Source organism: Sparus aurata, chromosome 6 (assembly GCF_900880675.1).
Source record: "Sparus aurata chromosome 6, fSpaAur1.1, whole genome shotgun sequence".
Taxonomy (NCBI): domain Eukaryota; kingdom Metazoa; phylum Chordata; class Actinopteri; order Spariformes; family Sparidae; genus Sparus; species Sparus aurata.
Window position 1 is genome coordinate 10,495,424 of NC_044192.1, and position 24,684 is coordinate 10,520,107.

Sequence of the window (24,684 nt, forward strand, 5' to 3'; positions counted from 1 at the left end):
CTGGGGGCTGCATCACCTAAATATCATGCAATCTGAATTTCAGATTGAGGCCGTAACAACGCAGCCCCTCAGCGGCGTCAACGCGTTAGTTGTTTGCATCATCTTAGAGCGCACTTTCTTCTTTCGTCTCGATGATCAAAAAACACGCGCTTCACATTTAAAAAGGCAAACACGCGGGGAAGAGGCGCATGTGTTTGAAGGTGCTGAAGCCGCCCGAGGGCAGAGCCTGGAGGGAGAGCCGAGGTCCTCGGGTTAAGAGACGGGTGAAGGCCCACTTGACGATGTGAGTCAGATGGGTTAGAGACGGGCCGCGAAGGAGCAGGAAGGGAAGGGTGGCGTGTGATAAGACGGCCTGAGCAAAGATGGAAGGAAAGCTGCAGTCAAGAGTTCAGAGACTTAGAGCTCACATTTTCCATTAACCTTCTTTTCTTTTCTTTTTTTCGCTCGACCATAACTCTGCCCATCTATGGCCGGACTGAGACTTTCCCCTGCCACAGCTGTGGGCTATGAGCAGAGGCAGTCATTTGTGACTGGTTCCCCTCTCCATAAAAAGAGCTCCTGGATGTCTGGGCATCATTGTGTGTTTGATTTTCAATATGACAGAGCGGTTGGGTAAACAGACTTTGGATTTCTGTGAATCCTTTGTACAGCTGAGCAAGCAGTGTTTGAGCCGTGACTGTCAAAACAATGTTTCATTCTGTAAAAAAAAAAAATAATAAATTACCATTTTCAGCCCGGACTTGCCTCAGTGTGTTAACCCCGATTCTCCTGCTATAAAAACCCAGGTATGGTGCTCAGGATGTGACCTATTTCTGTTGCGGGGCTGCTCTCCTTGTGAGCATTTAAGGACAGATTTTCTCCTCCGAGAGCTGAGGAGTTGTCCTGATTGATCACGTACACGGTCTCCTGCTCTCTGGATGAGACTTCCTCAAGGTGACCCGTGGCACAGTTTATTATCAGGTAACAGTATTTTGCCAGCGGGACAATTTGTGAGCCAGTGCAGCCGGCTCATTTGAATATTTGTGTGAAAACTGTCACGTTGGAGGCGGCGTGTCAGCCGTGTTAGGCAGTAAATGCGGCTGAGCAGCAGATGGTATTAAACGGCTTGTTTGCACACTTTTGTGGTATCGAGGCGTGCGGATATGTTTAGTCTTGAGATATAGCTGCTGACAGCGAGGTCAATAGGTTATCCTCGGAAGAGATACGGCTAATGAGTACATTTGTTACAATTATGTCTGATGACCATTAAGCCTCTGGGGGCAACTGCAAATGTACCGGGGCTTCTGGTAGTCAGCTGATTTTAGATAGTGGTTAATGGATATCCAGGCCAGGAGTTCCCTTTTTCTGTATGCTGGTCAATGAACACAATCCAATTAGCGACTTTGATAGCAACGTTAACACAGTGTTTTTTGGGTGTTTTTGCCAACATTCTGGCTAATCTTTATTAACTGGTATCTACACAGTAAAGTGCCTCCGCGTCCTTCACGAAGAAATCCAGAGTCCACCGGCATTAAATAGCTTAAACAAATCGTCCACAGGCTCGTTTAGGCAACTGAGAGAGACGGGGAAGGTCTAATTTGTCAAGTCACGTTACCATCGGCTAATAAAAACGTGATTAATACAGGTATATTTCAACAAACTGTTAACAGAGCCCCTTTAATGCACAATTTTTTTTAAAAAAAAAGCTAATTAGATGATGAAACATTGTGAGTTACGAGATGTTTTCCACCTCCTTCGCTCTCAACAAGGACTGTTCTCCTGTCCGTGGAGATTACTTTCATTATTGTCTCATCTGCTTATTATTTTTTTTCACCATTTAATGCAAGAAAAAGCATCAAATCCTCGCAGTTAAGAAGCTGGAACCGACACATGGGCTGGCGCTTTTGCTTGGAAATGAAAAGCGATTGAGTCATTTTTCAAATTGTCACCAATTAACTGTCTATCGACTTACCCCCTCTAATCCAGAATCACTGTATCTGCAGATGCTGCTGATGACTTTTCAGTGCTGTGACCTGCAGGTTACTGAGACCTGATCTATCACATTCAGAGTACTTGGGTCAGAGATGCTGCCAACTGCTTCTGGATTGGATCTAAATTGCCGGGGATTTAAACTGGTTGGTTTCTTTGTTGGGAAATTAATTCATGCAGTTTCAGGCGTGTTTTCTATCAGGTCCAACGTTTTGGATCTCCTTCAATTGATGGCACTACAAACAAAACTCCCTCGGACAGACACAGACGGATATTCAAAAACATGGACATATAAAAACCCAAACTTTTTGCATTCCTTGACACCAGTGCTACAGTAACTTTCAGTAATAATATAAAACAGTTTTTTTGCAGGTCATATCTTTTCAGTCTAACTTAAAATAGGGTTTCAAAGAGATTGCACCACTGGTTAAATTTCTTGTGGAACAAATCTCCTTCACCGCTTGATCTGGTTGCGTAAAATCCAACAACCTTGGCTGACGAATGAATGAGGAGCGGATGGGATGAGAGCAGCTCGGGAGGATAGTAGTCAAACAATCTCTTAATGCCGTTTTATGCGGCAGATCGAGGTGTTGGCGCTTTTGTATCGTCACCCACAAACACCCACCGGGCTCATAAATCTGTTCACCATCTGCGACGAGCACAAGTCTTTACTTCTTAAAAGAGAACCAGGCGCTAACATCAGAATCTCCGTTATTTAACGTGACATTCTGTGTCTGTGTGACATTTACTGACCAGGCAATCCGTTGACCAGCGGTGGCCTCTCGTCGTCGTCTTCCTCCTCGGGGACGGCGCTATCCTTCCTGTCCATCTTGCTGACCGAGGTGGTGCGTTTCCTGGGGACCTCGCCGCCGTAGTCTTCGTCAAACAGCACCTGATCCACCAGATCAGGCTGCACGAGGTTGGGCTCTGCTGGAGGCTTCGGGGTCCCATAGTAGTTACCTTGAAGAGTAAAAAAGGAGCAGAGAAGAAGAAAGACTAATGGAAGCAGGAGGTGGTAAAAAGTACAGTAGTGGGATTTTTTAGAGTGAGGGGAAGGAGACGCGCTCAGAGATCATCCACCATGTCGAAACATCACTCGCCGGATTTGAATCAAAAATGAAACTCTCGAAATGTCACACGCCAGCGCTCAAGGTTGAGTATTTACAAGTTTCAGGGGTTCTGCTCCCTCTGCATGATCTCCACGTCTCCCAGCCCCCCCGCGCTGTTTCCCCTCGGTAACTGCGCCACAGGGCTGTCATGACTCGTGTAACGTTAAAATCACTTCGCTTGGAATTTGCCAGCAACTAATTACACTGATCATTGAATACAGCAATTATCTATCTCTCAGCTTGCCTTTCTTCCTAATGAAAAAAAAAAACCTTGTGTTACGGATTATAAATATTCAGTAGGATAACAGCCCCTCCGTAAAGAGAGAGGGGATAGAGTGCAAAACTTTGTTAAATGATATGCTCATTTAGCTCGTGGGGCGATCCATCTACGTATAGCGTGTGGAGCTCAGTTCGGGGGGGGGGAATAATTATCCATCTCTTTTTAGGATTATAAATAATGTGTATACTAATTTCTACCCGGACCATTTGTTATGATTATTTGTTTGCTAAACGCTGCTCAGTCGGATGTGTTTACGCAACAATATCAAATCAATTTTTTTCGGCAATCCATTTGTCAGGTCAAATATTTACCCGGCTCTTAACAATAAAGCGATCGTCAGACGGAGCCCGCTCGGCTACATCGTGATTCATAATTAGATTAATTAAAGAAAAAAGGGGAGAGTCACCGCTGGGAGACGGGGATTTTTCAGCAAATTAATTAGCCTCCACAAACTTGATCTTACTTTCATTTGGACCCAGCTGCATATGGGACCGTGGTATTATGAACCTTTGATGTACTTAAGCGTGAACATGCAGACATCACAAATGCAGCGCTGTAAGAGCAGCGTTTATCAGCCCCAGATCTTTTTATAGCTCGGTACAAAGAGGGGGGGGGAGAGAGCTGACGACGGCGTGCCATGCCAGGAAAGGAACAGAGGGCTCTGAGGAACACACAGCAGTCGTTCCAGCAGCTTTACAGTAACACCACGACAGCTTTTTTTTTTTTTTCGGCCTCGTCCACCAACCCCCCCCCCAATCCACGACGTCCCTGCTGTAATACACAGCAAACTGGGTTAATGCGGCTACGCTCGTCATCCTCAAAAGCCGCGGAGGACGCCGAGGAGGAGAAGGGGGCTGGATAGAAGCAAGGCCCTCCTCCACCCTCCACCTTGTCGCTCCGCTCCGTGTTTACTAAGCGACACTCATCCGCATTTGTCAGCGATGGCTTCATTAACAGGGGCGGCGCGACGATAGCAAGGAGAGATTGGGTCTGTTGGCTAATCCCCGCCTGTCTCCTGCCACACGCTGACATTCATCAGCCAGACGCTACCCCCGTGATTAATTACTTACAAACATGTCTCCTGGCCCCTGATAAATGTGCGTCGCAGATAGCGGGGTGTGTGAAAGCGGCGTGTCAGTGAAGATTTGTGGCACCATTTGCCATTATAAATGGAGGGAAGCCTCATAAGCTGATGAGCAGGGGAGCCTGTCCGACGTTACTTGTGATCCGCGTGTCACAGGGTTGATGAGCCGGGAAGAGTGAGCCGCCCTTCTTTCAAAGTGCGCGCAGGCAATTTCATGGCGGGCGGAATCAGCCACCGGTAATGAAAAGACTCCTGTTGTCAAGGGCGAGACGCGTAAGCTGCGCAAGGTCACGAGCGCACTTTTCATCTACCCGGGATCATGAAGAGACAGGCCCCCACGCAGCCGTCCTCCCACCACGCCACGCCACACACTGCTACTAATTCGCGAATCCTGCGCTCATATCCGTTTTATAATCTGTTGTCCCATCCTCGTTTGGATCTGACTCATTATCACAATGGGGATCCCAAAACAACAGATTTTAAAGTGGATGACAGATTTTTTTATTTATTTATTTTTTCTATCCCTGGTAGCAGATTAGAGATGTCATTTGTCAAAAAAGTAAAACTCTCTTCGCGCAGAATTACATTTTTCCTGGCAGCTGTCCGTCCAGCCGTGCACTTCGCTGCGCTGGACTGTTCGGTTCTCGTCCTGCAGCTCTTTCTCTGCTCTCAGAAAGAGAGAGAGTGACCCAACCTGAACCTCAGAGGCGCCGAGACTGAGGAGGGACCGAAAAAGCCCAGAAAGGCTCGCTCTCAGCGCTTGGCGCAGATGGCTGATGTGTCTGCTTGGCAGGCGACCTGGGACCCTGCGGACCTACACAGAGCAGCCAGCATGCACTGTACCGATCACACAAAGCCCTCAGAAACTCTTACACTGTCCAGCGTGCTTGTGTGTGTTGTGTCCTGACCGCCGATTGAGAGGAGGTCAGGGATTCACGTGGTCCAGGTCGGCATGACGATCGCCAAAGAGTCGAGGAGAGGTTGTTTAAGATGGTATCGATAGTACAATACATTAAATTACTCCCACTGCATATTTTCTAGGTAGAGAAAAACCCGTTATACATGAACCATTACCATAATGAGCATTCAGGCAAGTCATTTGGGACTATTAGTAAGACCATTATGATTAGGTAAGAATCCCATTAGCTCAGTACCTTGAGCACAACTCACTTACTGTGCACTTATAAACTGAAGGCAATTCATGAGCGCTTCACTGAAGGAATTCGACCCATGTGACCCACGCGAGAGGATGCCTGACCTTGTTTATTTTCCTCTCTGCAAAGGGAAAAAAAAAAGAAAAGAAAAAAGAAAAGGGCTGCACTTCAAGCACAACCAAATGGAGTAAATCCCACTCCTCAATCCAATTACTTCCAGCTCCTCTTTGACGTGACGGTGCTGCTGAGAGATCAGCAGCCCTCTGCCACAGTCGCCATGCAGCGTTTGTGCTGACTGGGTTTTAGGGGAAGAAAAGAAGTGAGGGGGTTGGGGGTGGGGGGGAGTCTCTCTCTGTCTCTCTCTCTCTCTCTCTTCAGGCATATAGCATACTGAAACTTCCAACTTTTGAGAGGCTAATCCACACAACTGTGCGCAGCCAAGGCAGCCCTGCTCTGCTTCCGCTGCAAAGGGGGTTTCCGTCGGGAGCTGAAGAGCTCAGCACGCCGCTGTATCTACTCTCTCTCTCTCCCTCTCTCTCTCTCTCTCTCTCACTTTCTGTTAAATGCTCTTCCCGAGTTTGCTCTCCATTTCTTCCCTCTCTACCCACGGTCAACCTCTCTATGAAAGGTGTAAATCCCGCTTGGCTGCGGCTCAGAGATGAAGGACAGCTCGTGGGCGACTTGGCAGCTCCTGAAACCTGATCCTCCAGCCCTTAGATGATCTATCCCGTCACAAGGACGGAACGGGATTTGCCCCGTGTGCAAGTTTGTGCTCATGCAAGTATTGCGTGAACGTCTCGGCTGCGAACGCGCAACGAAAAATGAAAGGGCGGAGACGAGGACTGATGCCGTATCACAGGGATCGGAGACTGTTGGAAGAACCTGCCCCAGCAGACCCATCACAGGTTAAAATCTCCACTTCACCAACACAAACAAACATAAACGAACACACAGAAAAAAAAAGAAAAAAAAGCTGCTCTCCCAGCCATGAGGCCCTTCCTCTCTGGCTGAGGACTCGACTTTTATCTTTTAATTCTAAAGCGCACGACACACAGCTGAATGTGACTGAGAGAATGGTGCAGCAGAGGTCCATTCACGCTACCAGAGGTCGCCCCTGAAGCATTTAGAAAAAAAAAAAATCCTCTCCCATTTCACAGCAGCCTGGATTTGCAGTAAGAAAGAATGAGCTTAAAGAGAGCGGGCAGATTATCATGTTATTGCCATAATCATGGCGCAATGTGAGAGAAATCCTCCCGTTCCAATCCTCTCATGACACAAATACAGTGCGACCGTCTGACTTTTCCAAGACCCTCTCAATGCGGGGCGAGGGCTTATGCTCCATTGTAAGCATAAGGTGTTAGAAATGGTAAATACTTCAGCTGTTCGCCAAGCTGAAATTTCCCCTCGCTGTGTAAACTCCTCGGTAGAAAGAACACGACCGCGCTTGTCTGCTCGTAAAATATCAGTTGCCACCGACATGTTTACGGCAGTCAGGTGCCGTCAAGTGAGCGTTTAAAAAAAGCAGTTATGAGTCAAGAGGGATGAAAGGAGGTTATGTACTTTAAGTTCAAGTTCTGGATGCTTGTGATGAGCGGAGGCTTACCGGCTGTATCTGAGAGAAGGAGGGGGGGAAAAAAAGCAGGAGGCTGGTTTATCCTATGAATAAAGCATGACTTGAGAGTAAGAACACAAGTGGGACCTCCTGATGTGTGACTGTGCAGCCAGCCGGCGGGATCAGCAGGTTGACTGGTTTACATAAGGTCACCATCAGGTGCTACAGCTGCTCGCATGCTCCGGCTCTAATGTGCGAATGTGTTTCGTATACGGGCGAGGACGGGAACAGACGCGGCGGGCGAATTTAGGAAGGCAGAGCCGGAGACGTCCGCGTGTAAGTGGACTGCTGCTAATGATGCAGCAAAAATAAAAGATTCGAGAAGAATAATCGGCTCATTCCATGATCTAACGGATTTATGTTTATTTTTAAGAGGCTTAATATAAAGGCAACAGGTAGAAATCATTCCTTTTTATTCTTTTGCATGGTTCAAGATGTAGTTGGTCGCGCTTTTACACTTACAATACCACACATATGACAGCTATGGCCTTGTAGTTCACTGATCAGCCTCTTGCCTGCAATGAAATAAGACATATGCATATTTCTTGTTTCTTATCATCTGCTGATTATGTCTGCTTCTAAAAAAGTGGGCTGGTAAAACATTCCCTCTTTGATAAATGTGAGATGTTTTCCTGCTGGCTACAGAGGTTAGACCCTCAGTCTCTTTTGGCTAATGTCTCATGAAGATTGAGCCTCGGGGAGTACTGGCCAGTGTTTCCGGTGTAGCCGGCGGACATCCAGCTGACGTATATCCGGACAAGACGCCCTCGTCCGTGCACAAGTCTTGTTCATGCTCTAATTAGCAACTTGAGACAAGATAATGAAGTTTGAGAAAATGTTCTGGCTAATAAAAACTGATAAATTAAAAAGGTACAACATGTGACAATTGTTACAACCTGTTGAATTCATACTTTGCTGTGCTCCGTGCTATCAGTTCAGACTGCTAGCTGCGTCGCTAACTGAGCTAACTAGCAAACAGCAGCTACAGTTAACAGCATTTAGCGGTCACTCTGGTGATGCACTGTTTGTTTTGAGTCTGAATACAACAGGTGGCTAATCGTGACATACTGAACCTTTAGTTCATCTAGAAGCCGCTTTCTGACACCGTGAGAAGCATATATGCAGATACTGTATCTGTTTGACATTAGTAAACCCACGCCCCTGCCTCTACAGATATTACATTTCTATTCAAATATAAAGTCTGCACACTTCACCGCTCGCCGGGACGTTCTACACACAGTGTGGAGAAAGTGAACAGTTCATCTGGAGGGCTGCGAGTATCGCCGCTAATCTGACTGTCACATCCAGCAAGTCCTTAATCATGTTTCACTGATCAATACATTTCGTCCCGCTTGTCACATTTCACTAAGGCGGGCTGTAAGTCATAATGACTGTGGATATCGAGCTCATACTCTCTCCATTATGTGGAGCTGTCAGTGTGAACTGTGGACATGAGTGCATTCAGGCACACACTCACACTTACACACACACACACATACAGGGATTTGTCATATTTTTTAACACAGTTGTGATACCTACCATCATAGGTCCCGCTCTCCAGTAGAAGTCCACTCTCCTCCAGGATCCTGAAGTCTCCGACACTGATGAAGTTGTAGTCCACTCCTGGCACCTCCCCGTCTCGAGGAAGCCGTGTGGTGCCTGGGGGGGGGGGGGGGGATGGACAGAGAGAAATGAAAAAATGCATAAGCAAAACATGTAAGATAAGAGAGAGAAGTGTAGACGAGTGTAGATCTAACAAGAGTGTAGAAAATGTCAAAGTTGGACAGAGATAACAAGGTTTGGGGAGCCGAGAAACAAGCTGTTTGTCAGTTAATGATGTTGTATGATGCAATGCTTTCGAATAGACTTTGAGAGTTTTCTAAGCTCGCAGGTTTTCTGAATGTGGAATTCAAACACTTTCAAGGTTTTCACACGTTAAAAGCGAAATACCACTCCAGCTCTAGTTCTTTTTCTTTCTATCAAACACATTCTTTCTCTCTTCCAGCATAGCGACAGGATGTGTATACATAATGAGTGTGGCTGATGAGCTCATGAATAAAAAGATGTACTTTACTCTTTACTTACATTTTTTGAGAACAACCTGTGACTGACTTTCCTCGTTCGGGATTCATAAGATACAGAAGATCTGGTTCGCAACAGAGTTTTTTGTGAGCCAACTCTGTGTAAGACTGCAGCACTTTTTTTTTTTTTTTTCCGAAAGGGTCGAGATCTCATTTTGGAAACGAAAAACCCCAAAAGACCTTGGTGCCATCCAGTGAGAGATTGATAATTGATGAAGGGCCGTGGAGCACTGAGGGGCGTAATTCATTTAATCCTCCATGAGTAACTGCAGCGTCTGCTAACAAGTTATTATTGGGAGGTTCTTGACGTATGTAGCCTACTGGCTACAGCCGAAATGAAGAAACAGCTGAGTAAATCACGTTTATGAAATATGATGGAAGCGATGTGTTGTGTAACCTCCCGGTGTGGGTTAGGCTCGCTCAATCCCACAGAGGGCAGCGTCAGTGGAAATGACAGGCGACCAATCTGAGTGCAGATTTCGCTCCTGCGGTGAAGCCACGGTCTATTTCAATACTGACGGCAGTTTTCGTTGCTCTCCAAGATGAATATCCACAAGACACAAACGGACACCAAATGATTACATTACCATCAGGATTAAGTAGACCACATTCATGAATAAATAAACAGGACTGTGCCACTATTGCGCTGGAGGCTAATTAGGTGGCATGTCACCAAACGTGTAAACTCCGTAGAAGTAACCTCAGCTGAACGGGAGGCAGGGCAGTTATTTATTGCATGGGAGGCTGAACAAAGCGCACAGCATGAGCCAATCATCAGCGGAACATTCCACCGCAATCTCTGTCACCTAAATTTACTGTCGCCCCACGCTTACGGAGCGGAGTCATTCTTCAGATGAGAGTCCTTTTCAGGGTCGCGGGGAGAGGAGGGAGGACAGCGGGGCGAGGGTAGGCGGGAGGTTGACAAACACCCGGGCAGGCCACCAGTCAATTGCAGGGGCCAAAATAAATAGTCATTTACATTCATAGAAACAGGCAATTTAAAATTTCAATTCAACCTGACTTCAATGTCGGAGGGTATGAGCGCACACGGAGGAGCCCTGCAGCAGCGGGGAGAGGAGATACAAATGCCACACTGAAAAGATTATCAAGCGAAGCCAGGAATGTCTCGCTGTGAGATGAGTCAGAAGCAGAATGTGTATCAGGATCAGAGTTTAATGACTGAACAGTCTTTCCTACATTAAAGCGATATGACCCTCGATTTTAACCGCTGACAACAAACAGCAGCAGTGTTTGGCATTAATTATCCGATAAGCCACAACACAGAGAGGACCGACAGATGAAGTGAATTACACCGATCGTCTTGTTACATGTTCTGCCGGGAAAACCCTTGGGTCGTCATGTGGACTGACACGGGCCAACCACCCAAACACAGCTGCAGACCAGGGACACCCCCTCAGTGCAACCGCACTCCCTGATGGCAGCAGCCCCCCCCAAGCTGGACAATGCATCCTGCCACACTGCAAAAACTGCTCAGTAATGGCCAAAGAAACATGACAAAGAGCTCAAAGCGTCAGCTTGGCTTCTAAATTCCCCTAACTCCCAATCTGACTGAGCATCTAAGGGACGTCCTGGAACGAGTCAACTTCAAGAATGCCCAATTGTGAGTCGGACATGGCTCTGACCCAACAAGGCCTTTGCTTTATAGCAAAATGATCGATGTTAATCAATGTTACAATGTTTAAACCTGTATACTCGGTTAATTTCTGGTCAGTGCTCTGGACCAAGGCGCTGGATCAGATGTGGAGTCGGCCTCCGGGTGCCTCACGTTGGCTGCCTGCTGCTTTCTCGTGATGAATCAGATGCAGGGAACCAGTTTATCAGCGATAAAGAAAAGATTCCTCTTCACCTTTTAGTGCTCCTAATGTTGTTGCTGAATGAGACTAAGTGCCATCCAGCAGTGAGGCTGCAGACCAACTGAGTACCCCTCATGTAACCCAACCAAGAGATAGAGGTGAATGTGCAAAAAACAACCCCGCCTGACATGAATCTCTCAGATTTCTCCTGAAAGTGGCTGAAACGGGTCCCGAGAAGAAGAAACACGTTCACAAATTTCACTCATGTCGGTGCGAGACCTTTTCCTTCGTTGACATTTGCGTCCCGTTTCACTAGCTCGTCTTCTTCCCTGCACTCTTACGTTAGCAGGTTGGCTTAACCTCCCTTACGTGGCCACTAAAAATAGAAGAAACATCAAAGATTGTTTCCAGAGCAAGGCTTTGGTTCGTCTGTTCTGGGCTTTTGTATAGAAACCTAAAGGTGCAACACAGTGGAAGAGGACTCATTCTAAGGTAATTAAAACAAACCACTTCTTGTCTTTTTTTTTGTTAATTATACGCTAATTAAACCTTAACTATGCATATTATTATCCATTTCTGCCAATAGATCCACCTAAACCTTATAATCTAGACTTTAAATTATACACGGAGGACATTTACTGATCTGCAATAGTATACACGTGTATGTATGTTGCACTGAAATCGCCCTAATTACCGCATTCTACTACAACTATTATAGGAACTCAGTGAAATAAATTGTTGCAGCTTCTGGGTAGTATTTTTCTTGACACTTGTAGAAGCTGCGCTAATTAGCAGTGAAGCCGCCGTGCAGATTGCGGCGGCCCAATGACCTTTTAAGTAGCTTCATGTTGCCATTTCTTTTGTTTTCTCACTCTTATATTTACTCCCTTAATTGGACTGTGACGGTTTTTCTGCAGCCGGGCAGAGGAGTAAAAGCACAGTTTGAGAGGGGAAAAAAAAACAAAAAAAACAATCAGGAAGGCTTCCTCCCACAGTGTGCCTTGATACCACAGTTTATGTTACCAAAAGCGGCTGACATTGCATCGTGTGTGAGAAATGGAGACTCTGCTGCTTCTCATTACCAACATGTCTTGCCCGCCGCCGCCGCCGGCTTTGGTCACTCAGAAATGTCCCCTGTAGCCCAATTACTTGAGCCACAGTCATGTACCTGCCAAGTATCTCCCCAAGCCACCATCCTGGATGTCACACTGATATATACCATAAGCCCCCCTATTGTGGATCAGACCCCGGCGATATAATGAGGGCTCGCTGAGCTTTTGAGGGTACATCTGAATGGAAGCAGCAAATCTTTTTTTTTTTTCTCAAACAGAACTTTGTAACATCGTGTTGTACTTTTCCTTTCTTCGATAAAGGCGCTGACACTTCAAATACACTGTTGGAGGCTGGGTCTCTCAAACAAGACGCTCCAAAAAAAAAAAAAAAAAAAAGGTGCAGTCGGCACTGCGTTAATTGAACCAGACAAGGCAGGAGTGAGACTTTATCAAAGAGAAGAAAGATTTTGTGTCAGAATACAAATTCATGCACACTGTCGGTTTATACATGGGGGAACGCATTTGTAGTGTGCCGTGTTGGAAGGGAAGAGTATGCTGCGGAATTAGAAATATTTTGGGAAATATACTTGATCTTTTTTCTTGCCGTGAGATGTATCAAAGGATGCCACCCTCACGTCTGAACAGTAAATATGAAGCGACAGCTAGCAGCAGCTCTGCATAGCTTAACGACCGGAAACAGGTAAAACCCACGCACCAGCACCTTTAAATATAAAGGACTATTCAGAGTTTCTGCTGGTTGCCTGGCACTATTATAATTATGACAGCACTCCAGAGTCAGTGAGTCGACTTATTTACAATTGCACCAAAGTAGTTCAGTAAACACCCTTGGGACCTGCATGTAATGCTGATAAATGTACCATAATCCTTTAATATGTGAAAAAAACGGTCATATAAAGCCGTTTAGAGCTCCACAGGAAGCTGCATGTTAACTGATAACTTGCCTCTAGTGATGTCAATCAGGGGCTAACTTGCATTGTGGGCGATGTAGGCGCCGGGTTTTGAAAAAGAAGAAGGATGTGTGGAATATAAACTGTGTCATAGGAGTGCAATCCTAGACCGATGCTTTACCCACAATTCAACTCAGCCACTGGGTGACATCGAGTAGTACTCTGCAAGACCTGTAAACACACCTCGACGTGCAAGAGTGGTGGAGTTACCCTTTAAATGTAGGCTAGATTACTGCCAAGGTTTCACTTCTCGAGCTGTCGGGAAACAACGGACGCGATTTTCCTCGGTCTGGAGAAGCTGCTGCATTTATTAACTGACACAGTGTGACCTATACTGTTCATTTACCGCCAGACTGACAACCTGCTGCCAACCTTTTCCTCTGCCGGGTTCACATTCACCGTCCCTTTTCTTCCTCACTCGCTCCATCATATACTCCCCACACATGGCACCCAGGTTCTGCGTTTGTTTGTTACTGCGAGGAGACCAGCTTTGTTTGAGAACAGGCAGCAGGCCGGGAGAGCAAAGGCAGCATACAAACAGGAGAGTGTGGGGAAATCCGACATCAGGGCGCAGACAACCAGGCGACTCTGGCCGCTCCGATTGACCAACCAGCGGTCTGAGGGATTAACTCCACCTCGCATCACATCGGTGTGCGAGAGAGGGACGGAATGGAGCGCTGATATGATTCTGATTGAAGATTTCGGGTCAGCTGTTCACATGGGACGGGATTAATAGGGTCTGTTGTTCACACGCAACGATGAATTTAACCAGAACGGCTGTGTGGCGTGTGCAAAAGTGATGTTGCTTCCTGCATTCCTCTTCCATGTTGGACATTTTATCTCTTTTGGAGCGTGTTTCCATCATCATCCATGTCCAGTTCCCTGAGCAGTATTAAAATCTACAGGTAGACCATTTTACCTTATGTCACGTCAAGACGGTGGGCATGTGCAGGAAAAACGTGGCCGAATTGTTAACATTGGACAATCTTTATTTTGATCTGCTCATGAAAAGGTTTGAGCTACTCGTCTGTAACCGACTGACTGTATATTCTGACTGAGGTGTTTCTTCTGTTTGGCCTTTCAAACCAATTATAATTGGAATGTTAGGCTCCATGTTAACGCAGCTTCTGTCACACTTTTGTTTCAGCAAATTAGCAAATTCGATGTTTTGCTCTGATTAGGAAGCTTGAGGTGCTGTTTTGTTACATGTGGACACAGTCTGTTTCCAGTCTTGTCCACTGCATCAATTGCTGTAGCTTTAACCAGACGGATACAGCAGGGGTATTCATCCTCTTGTGTCATTCCAAAGTGTTAAACCAATTCCATTAATTTTGTACCCATGCCGGACTGAAACAAATTGTCACTAAGGTCCTGCGAGGTCTCACGCCTGTGCACTGCAGAGACCCATTTTTTCGCGAGGATGTCACGTCGGGAACATCAGAGGTAGTCAGTCAGAAATGGCAGGCCATAAATTTAACATGGTGATTTCGTGCATAGTTTTATGTTGGCACTTCAAAAAAGAAGATGGCTCAGGGCTGTGCTGTTGAAACGGCGAGAAAGTCTGAGGGAACAAGAAAGAGAAGGAGGATCATTACAAAGCCAAAGTCCTTCTTTTTTTTTCCCGGGGTTCTGTTTGTGGAGCGTTCACTTTTAAGACACAGCTGAGGCAAGCGCTGTCATGCAGCTTACTCTGGTTTTGTCATGTGGTGAAACAGAGTAAAGCGACGACCGTTTAAGCAGAGAGACAAAAGCAACTTGGTTTTCATACTGAAATTAATCACAATCAAACGAGGAGGAGAGGGATGAGAGGGAGAAGAAAGACTCTGCTGCTGGAACGTCCGCGACTAAGCAGGCGGAAAGGTCACAGAGTCAAACTGTGTGTGTCTGTGACATGTGCGAATTTGTTCCTGCCTTTGTGCGCATCGACACTAGTGCAGCGTGTGTGTGTGCTTTTGTGCAAAGAGTAAGATTGTGTGAGATCAAACTCTTTCTGCCCATCTCTGATCTCAGCGGGGAGCTGAAGGACTGCGTGTGACCCTGAGCTCTTGGAAAAATCCTCCTCCCTCCCTTGTCCTCTCCAGACCTCTTGAGGCGCCTCTTCCAATGTTTTCGTAAGAGTCCAAATGAGATGGAGCCCGTCCCAAGACCCAGCGAAGGGGGACTCAGGGATTTAACCACACGCGGACAGCAAAGACCTCTTTCTCTCTCTTTGTCTCTTCGCTGCTCACTTTTTCCTCCCACCTCTCCATTACATATCAAACTCCCTGCCTGTCTTTCATCTCCTCCTTTTTTTTTTTTTTTTAATTTGAACATTTCTGCTTTAGGTTTCCCGACTGGCCAAAAAAGCAGAATTTAATACTTTCATCATGGCCTCGACGTGCAGCAGCTCAGATGAATTTTGACCCTGTGGTGCTGCAGCTGGTGGTTCGGTAAAGTGGACCGCTGGCACAGTGACACAGGCTGCCCCTGCTAATCCTCGTGCTGTCTGCATGACTGTTACGCACATTTCCTCAGACACGCTTATTTGTGACATTTAACACATCTGAGAAACTGTTCTTGTATGGTGATTTATCATTCTAGCCGCGCACCCACCACCACTACCTTCCCCGTACAGCCTCGTATCAAGTATTGATTTCCAACTTTGAGAGAATAACTCCTCAAGTGTGAGTGCCAAAAAAGATGAGGAGTCAGGAATGTGCGGCACGTCTGCAGGGTGAAGCTGCTCCGGCACAATAACTGCAGTGAGGGTGGGAGATGGGGCGAGCTTTGGGAGTTGAGGGAAAGCAGCAGACAAGCCCATTAGTCAGCATGCACCTCGTCTTGTGTCTGTGTTGCACCGTGGTCCGCTGTGGTTAATGGGAGTTTAGCCAGTTGTCTGCAGAAGTAAGCATAAAAATACAAAACGGATCTGGGAAAGCATATCAAATTCTGATTTGCAATTCTTGATGCCCCCAACTAGAGCTAACATTTGGATTTTTAACTTAGCATGTTGTAAACATCTTAAATATTTTAGAGTGTATACATATATATATATATATATATATATATGTATGTGTATATATATATATATATATATATATATATATATTTTTATATATATACATATATATGTGTGTATATATGTGTATATATGTCTATATATATGTGTATATATATATGTATATCTATATATATGCAGTGTTGTTTAACATACCCAAAAAATTCATGATATAGTTAAAGTAAGGATATGGTGTTAAAATATGACTTTGCAGGTGAAAGACACCCATGCAAATATAACCCCAACCTGAGTATCAATCTTAAGTATCTGATATTAAATGTAAGTAATGCGGGGAATAGACGCCTTCTTCCCTGTGATGTTACTGTTGGTGCAAAGTGTTGGCAACATGGCTCCCGCTAGCAGCCTGGCTGTGGTCCGAAGCAAAAGCAACCCGAAGAAGCCCACTTTGTCCAAGAAACCTCGGTCTCAGTGCCATAAAAAAGGCATGTAGTATTAAATAGGCATGATCTGAACAGTCTCCATTCCCGGTAGTAAGACACGTGTCAATGGAGGAACGTATTTTGACAACACCCGTCACTTCACTCTCCCTCTCCTCCATCAGCAGATTGCTCCTCTCTTGCAGTGCAGAGTTTCCACAGTTGCTCCAGTCGTTCCACCGTTACCTGGGGAAAGCGACCGGGGAAAACAATGCCTCTTCCTGTTTTTGCTCGTGCAACGGCAGACACACTTCCTTCATGTCATACTTCAAGCCTTTGTTTTTCAGTTAGAAAATCAACCCTGTTGTCTGACTGAACGGCACAGTGAAAGTGAGGTTTATGGGGAACCAATCTCTATGCGGATGGTGTCAATCACTGTGCACAGCACTGTGCATTCAGAATGATAAGGTTAAGACAAAAAAGTATCAAAAGTAGAAGTTAAAGTATATGATATCTATATTCACATGTATATGTATAAACTCTGGGATGTTACTGGATCCAGTTTCAGCACCTTTCTGATTATTGGAATCAGTTTTTTCAATCTGACTGCAGATAAAATAAATAAATTAGAAAATCACAGTTGAGTGAAAGTATAAAGTAGCAGAAAATGGAAATACAAATACCTCAAAATGGTAGTTAATTACAGTAGTTGAGTAAATCTCACATTCTATTGCTGGGATTATGTCCATACTGCATATTAATGTGATTATTGTTAGGGATCAGTCTGAGACCAACAACTGCTCCGAATCAGGTGAAATCCTTATGGACCATTTTAAGTGCACAGGATACTGAGGTGTGAATAAATTCCAATGTAGGTTTTGAATTCAAATATATAAATCTTGAATGCACAAGAATTGCAGATTTGAGATTATTTCATAACGACTGTGTTCATTCCTATTGCTTTTCTATTTAATTCCTCTTTTTATACCTGATGCACAATCAAAATATACTGTAGAAGGCTGCAAACAAAAATGAAAACCAAGGGTTTTTTTTTTTTTAAAGAAAAAAAAGGCAGCCAGGAGTAATTGAAACAGAGGAAGAGCGAGAGTGAAACAGAGAGGGTGAAGGATGGGAGACTGAAAGCGAGCGAGTGAATGATGGAGGTGCCGTCACTGTGCGAGTCCTGGTCTCTTGCTCATTAAGACAGTAATTCAAGCCGGGGATTAGAGAGTCAGACTCATGCAGCGAGCCCACTGGCTGCTCGTGATGAATGGCGGTTACGGGCCGTAAAGCCTCAACGACCGCCGCTATCGTACATGAGAAAAATAGAGAAAAAGCCGTGTTCACAGTGGTAGTTAAGGTTGAGGTGCGTGTGCAGGTGAATGTGATCAGGAGCCTGTGTCTGTCTGTGTGTGTGTGTGTGTGTGTGTGTGTGTGTGGAGGGAATGACAGGCTGTAGTGTCCATCGAGGAGAAATCACCACCCAGCTCTGTAATCATCCTCTGCTGCGGCTGACCTGAGACACTCGCAGTGCATCCGATGTTTGAAAATATATGAAGACGTTAACGGGTGAATGAATTACTGAATGACAGCGACAACAAAACAGACTAAAAAAAGAAGTAGAAGAAGAAGAAGAAGGAAAAGAAAAGGAGGTGGTGGAGTAAGAAAAAGATTTCCACCCTCCTGGAAACAATCAAACAAACACACTGATTAAATATACATGAAAGGTAAGCAGCTTACTTCCTAAAAAAAATGTCACACTTGTGCAGGCGAGTCCCCTGTGAACAAGCCACTTGCAGCCCCGGGGGTAGAGAGCAGAGATGCTGCTTGTTTGTGACAGTGCTGTGCCTGAGAGTCTGTCGTCGCCTCAGGAGCAGTCGCTCTGCATGGGACCAAAACCTTGACTACACTCAATTATGGCGCTCCTCGGAGAAGAGTGAGTCTTCGACAGGACGTGGTAAATATTTAGGGCAAAGCATCCGCATCAACATCATCACAGGATCCGACTTCCAGGTAGCTCGTCGAAAAGTCGCGTCTCCTGTCGAAGCGAATTTCACTTTCGCCAGCATCTGGCGCTTAACCAAACACAGGGCGATATCTCTTTTCACATCGAGCGACATCACTTCAGGACGGAAGGTGTCGGAGAGGAGACGGATTAAATTCAGTTACATATTCAGCTCACAATAACAGGGCAGGGAGACGTGGCTTAAAAATAATATTGCCGTGCTACATCAGGATATCTACATCTTGATATTTTGAAAGCTCCTCAAAATCCCTTCATTAAAAACAGGATTAGGCGACACAATCAAATATCACAAACCAAATTCCTTGGTATTGATATTGCAGCAATACTGTAACCCAACTGCCTGAATAATTGTCAGCTAAGTAGGTTCAGAACCACGGATAAGCTCGAGTTGTAGGTTCCCTCATGCTGCAACATTACATTTGCTTCGGTTTCAATTTTCTGTTTCTCTCTTTTCACAATGCTGTGGTCAGTCTCTGGTTAGATTTAGGCACAAAAGCCCCTTGGTTATGGTTAGTAAAAACATCATGGCTTGGGTTAAAACACCTATTATGGTCACGACAAACACAGCTGGAGATGGCCAGACCCTCCATTTATAATATCTGGTTTAGGCAGCCACAAACATGGTTGGAATGGTCCCCAGCTCACAGGTACGTTTAGTATAAATGTCAGTATCGTGCAAAGACTATGCTACACCAAACTGACACATCTGTAGTTTGAGGAACTTGAACTGCTACATATCCTGCCAACTAGGCTGACTATTGGCATGTCAGTGATGTGGTTATAACAACTAAAGGGGGTAAAGGCAAATATTAGAACAAGTTCAGAAAATGACATCACTTTACTGTAATCCAGCCTTTAAAACCAGGAGAAGGCAACACTTGTACCATATCACAATATCCAAAATCCAAAGTACCATGATAACGATACGACATTGTTAGATTTCCAAGCCCTATTCTATAATAAATGAAAAAGGAAATTGCCTTTCCTTTTCAAGTGGAAAAATCATCTTAGCGTGTGAACAGAAATTCACAGTTTGAATTACAGTAGCAGCCCCCAGATGCTGTTTTACTTGAAAAAAAAAAAAACTGTATCTGTATTTTTCTAAATCTGGAGGCATGAACCACATTAGAGCGAGCGACCTGCATCCCTTCAACCCACGCAAACCTTAATCAGGATATTAATTTGCACCTTTTATTGTACTAACAACCTTGTCACTCTAATTTCTGTCATTTTCATGCTTCCACTTAAAAGATTACAATATTCGAGCCTGTAAAGCCCGGTGAGGGAAAAGATCGCGACATACAGGGGCGTCGGGCTAAAGAAAGGTGCTTTTTCCCCCCCTTGGGTCTTGGAAAGTGACATTTTACAGGCACAAGGTTTATATCCACAAAGCAGAAGCAAATTGTGCGCCGCTTATCCTCCAAGAAATACCGGTGACATTATGAAACATCTCTCTAGAAGGATGGAGCGGTGCTGTTTTTATGCAGCGGCTTCTACAGACGATCAGATCAAAAAGCTGTTTCTCAGTATTAATGTCTCATTAAAAAAACAAAAACCCCTCCAATCAATGGACGTCTTCATCGGGTATGAGTTACCGCGCCTCTAAAAATGTAAACAGCTGCTGTTGTGCGCAGTGGCTCTTGGCAGTCCACGGCACCCAACCTTTTGATTTACCAAATCCATTACTGATTTCAGCAAAGGATAATAGTTGGCGTCGGCTCCGCTGTGCAGAACGTCACCGAGGAGCGAGAGCAGTGGAGGGGGAAAAAAAAACCGCGAGGTTATTTATGGAAAGAATATGACTTTGATCGCTGCGATGATACCGTACAGAAGTAAATAAGTTACATGAGGGTTAGGAGAGATGTCCTTGGTCGGGTTGCTATGGTGACATTGAAAAGTGTGTGTTTGTGTGTGTGTGTGTGTGACAGAGGGAGCTGGGAGAGGATGGCGACGAGGTGTGAGTGCAGCGCGTACAGTATTGTGTGTGTTCGTCGCTTAACAGGAAGAAAACACATTAACGCTGCTTCTTGCGGGTCGGATATCCAGCTGTGTGATGCGCACAGGAAACATCCTCATCCTCATTGTTACCATAAGGTGCACCGGATTAAAGCATATATGCTCCGAAAGTAGGTCATGCCGTACATTCCTGGCTTGCAGGTGCTTCTGAGTGCACTGAATGGGAGTTACGTAGCAGTCCTGCTGCGTATGGTGTACTTACAGGGGATGGTGCGTAGGTAGAGGTTGTCCCGTATGATCTGTTGGAGCTTGTGGTCCAGAGAGCCCTTCTGAAACTGCAGGCTGAGGTAGTGGCGCAGGTCCGTGTTCAATACTTTACCTGCAACAATAGAGGCAAAGGCACGGAGGGTCAATAAAAGCATAGCGGTGCACTCTTTGAAGGCTTGTGTCTACAACAAAATCTGTTCAAGTGACAGCTCACAAAGCGATCTATAACACCGTTCGACAACTTGACAAAGCAGTTATGGCATACGCGTTTGATTTTCCAGCACTTTCACAGACATTGAGTGTTTAACATCGTGTAATAGATTCCGTTCCGAGGAAATTCCACAACAAATTCGGTTGAACTCAGCTAGAATACATATTGCAGACAACACTTAGCAGTGAGGATGCAGATCGAAAAACCAACTGAACACCCCTCGTCTCATTCTCCCCCAAAGTGGCCGATAAAAAACATGTAAGGTCCTCTCTTGAGCCAGTGTTTATCACAAGACTACGCCTTCGTAAAATTCATTCAGTAATTTAGAGCGGACCGTTACATACATGCTGCTCTATGGGGGGGGTTTTAGGCATCTCAAAGGAAACCTTTTCATGAATTTTTGCCATTAATAACGGTTACTCTTTGTTCTGACATTCAACAGATGCTACTCTTGGCAAAACTAATACGCATTAGGCAAAATAATGGATGAATTTATTGCGTTATCTTGGGATAACAAAGCTCACTTCCTTGACATCTCGAGGAAATCATTTTGTTAACAGAGGAGATAACATGTTCGACGTGTGACTGTTTAGGGCTTCCCTTGTTTGATTTGTCTGTTCTGGGCCGCCGTAGATATTATCAGTGCAACATGGTTGTGTGGAAGAGAAGCCGCTACCTCTGTAGATGTATAAAGGCTCATTCCAAGGTGACAACCAGTCTTCGGGTGATGACACATTAATGAAAACATGATTGTGAATATCAAATTGAATTTCTGCTCATTGATTCCCCCGAGATCCTACACACTTTAACACGAAAATCAAATAATGTTGGCCCCATATTGTGTACGGCCAGGTACTGTATAGCATTTAGCCTATAAAAGAAAATCAAAGATTCCATGATAAAAAAGCCCAGTGCGACATCTTCAAATTACTTATTTTGTCCAACCAACAACACACGGATTGATGGATTAATTGACTAATCATTGCAGCTCTGGTGCCAGAGGTCAGCGGTGACTGTCAGCAGGTCACGGTTATCCAGTGTTGAAACCTTTCTAATCAAAAATGTATTGCTCTGAGTGCGAGTGTGTGTGTAGGGGTTTTTTTTCAGATGGTTTGACACCAGGTTGCCTTTAAGCACCTTCCTGATTGGATGAGGTCAGATTAATGAAGCCCTCTGGATACACTCTGAGCTGATTCCTGGTCAGAATGTATGTTATGCTCGACAAGGTTTTTTCACTCACAGTTGCAATATTATCCGCATCGCGTACACGCGGCGCAGCATGTACAGTACGAGCACCTGTTATTTCTAGCTGAGAGCTTAAATCCCCATTGATTCACTTTTTAATTCCAGTTTGATCACCGAGGGTCAGATTGTAGCTGAGGAGGAGGACGAAGGTTAAACAGATTTTTAAACTCTGATCCCTTCTGTTAAATCCACTTCAATCGTTAAAAGGTAAATGGATTTAGGGTACAAGAGAGGTTACAGAGGGTCGTCCGGCTTAGAAACTCTGGCGTGCAAAGGGAGCACAAAGCTGCACTAGATTGCTTTTCTGAGTATTTGGAGTTCTGAGGGAAGACAGCCTGTTAATAAATACCAGGAACCAACCGGACCGGGCCGAACACATTGTCATCACCGCCTTTGTTCCTCCCAAGAAACGAGTCTGAAATCCAAACTGCTAAGTGACGGATGACGGATGCCGAGCTCATGCCTCGACTGTCTTTACAGTTTTCTACAAGCCTAAAAAAAAAACCAAAAAAACTTTCCACCAAAGATGCACGATGCCACAGCCTCAAAAGTGAAGCGGCGGAGATTTTCATAAGAAAAATCTGAAAAGAAAAAAAAAAAAAACGATTTCGCCTTTGCTCTCAACTCCCAGAAGCGTTTGTAAAAACAAAGGAAGTTCATGCAAAGTTTGCGGCAGAGGGAAGACTTCAGAGTCGTCACACACACAAGCGGGGAGAAAAAAAGTTTCTCCTCTGAAAGAACATGATGAGGAGTTTGGAAAAACAGGATGAGATCTTCGGTGTCTGTGTGCCCTCAGATTCAGTGTGAGCCACATGTCTTGACAGAGAGGGGAGCGGGCTTTGAAACAGTCTGACTACAGAGAAGTAATCACTTTTACCCCCCATTTCTCTCGCTTATTCTCTCCACGTCTGTCTTTTCCCTCTCTGCTGCACACACAGACCAAACTCTGCTCAGCAGGACTCTTTTTCTGCATCGCTATGAATACCAATCAGCAGGACTAAAGATGTGATCATGCTACTGTAGAAGTACTGTATGTACTAATAGAGAGGGGGGATGTACTTGACTCGGAGGGGCGATAGAATAATGATGAGCTCTGGGAATATTTCAGCAACGCTTTCTCAACCCTCAAATCCTCTTTTCCTGCTCAGCTCGCGACAGAAACCAACACGGGCCGTTATTGTGACGGCCCAGCAATCGTCGTTATTCTGCGTTCTAAACTTACTCTCGCTTCGAGTTTCGGAGGCTGTTGTTGACTCACATCAAAATGCCCCTCATGTCCACGCTCCTCGCTTCCATCTGACTCTGTTTTAGGAGCCGTCATCCCGGCGGGCCTGGCTTTTCAGAATAAAGGTTGCATGTTCTCCGTCTGCCTCTCCAAAGAGGGCTGCATCACAGCTGGTCTAGGAGATAAACAGACTGAGGCTGGGGAACCAAGGCCCAATCTGGCAACTTCATCTCAAAACTATCCCAGAATATCCTTTCTGTTCACGTTCAGCCCGCACACAAGGGGATAAATGGGGAAACAAGTCCGTTTCAGCAAACTACATGTGCTCCATATGCTTTTCTCAATGAGTGACATGGCTTTCCAAAGGGAGATTCATCAAAGACGGCTCTGGATCAGGCAAACAAGCTTCCTCTAAAAACCACAACACGGCAACCTTCTGGCAGCTTCACCCACAATAAATAAGACATGTTTGACATCATCAATCTGTTGGTTACAGTGAGTTCACTCAAAGCTAAACAAACCTTTTGCAGTGATGTTCAGACTGTACCGAGACATAATATTTGCTGTCAGTACAGCAACAATGATAGTCAGTAAACAGCAAGAGCACCAAAGTCAAGCCTACAGTAGACCATTGTTACTTTATGAGTTACAAGGCCGTCCAACCGCTCCGCCAAAGAGCACAAAGAATTCAAGTGTCTGATGGGTTGTTGTCGCCGGTCAAAGCACTGCGTCTCCACGTCCTGTTTATCATTAAGTCCAAGGGGAAATGTGGAGCGAAGACGAAGACCAATTCAAACCCGGCACGGAGGATGTATGACAGCAGCTCTCCCGGCAGAGATGTGAGATATGGAGGACAGGAGATAGTTGTCTTGGCTGGATGGAACAGCTGGAGGTAGCTGTCAGCGGTGACTAGAGACTACAACGGCGAGCAGCTCCTGCCTTACGGCTTCGAGCAGCTCTTCTGAAACCTGGATACAGTCGATTGGTTGAAACTGCCTCTCCGGACTCCTTGCATGGACGCAGCTATTTCCGCATCTGATAGGAGGCAGACAACTCCACAAATAGCAAATCCTGGGCCACGACAAAGCGATGGGAGCGTGGCTGCAACTACAAACCAGAAGTCAGATTGAATAGCTACCATGCTGCTAAAGTTTCCTTTGACTGACATGTCACTTCCTTTTCTAAATCTTGGATCTGCGCCTCCCTGAGGTGCTGTCT

At 45.3% G+C, this 24,684-nt stretch overlaps 1 protein-coding gene across 5 annotated transcripts in view; it reads right to left on the minus strand.

Annotated features, from left to right (window-relative positions):
• magi3b (membrane associated guanylate kinase, WW and PDZ domain containing 3b) overlaps positions 1-24,684 on the minus strand; it is a 150,904-nt gene that overhangs the window by 30,331 nt on the left and 95,889 nt on the right. For all 5 annotated transcript variants that reach the window (XM_030421053.1, XM_030421054.1, XM_030421055.1 and 2 more), the window contains 3 exons: positions 20,781-20,897; positions 8,747-8,866; positions 2,722-2,928 (listed from right to left, as the gene is read on the minus strand). In XM_030421053.1, the coding sequence (XP_030276913.1) occupies positions 2,722-2,928; positions 8,747-8,866; positions 20,781-20,897 (444 nt within the window). The remainder of the gene's footprint in view (positions 1-2,721; positions 2,929-8,746; positions 8,867-20,780; positions 20,898-24,684) is intronic.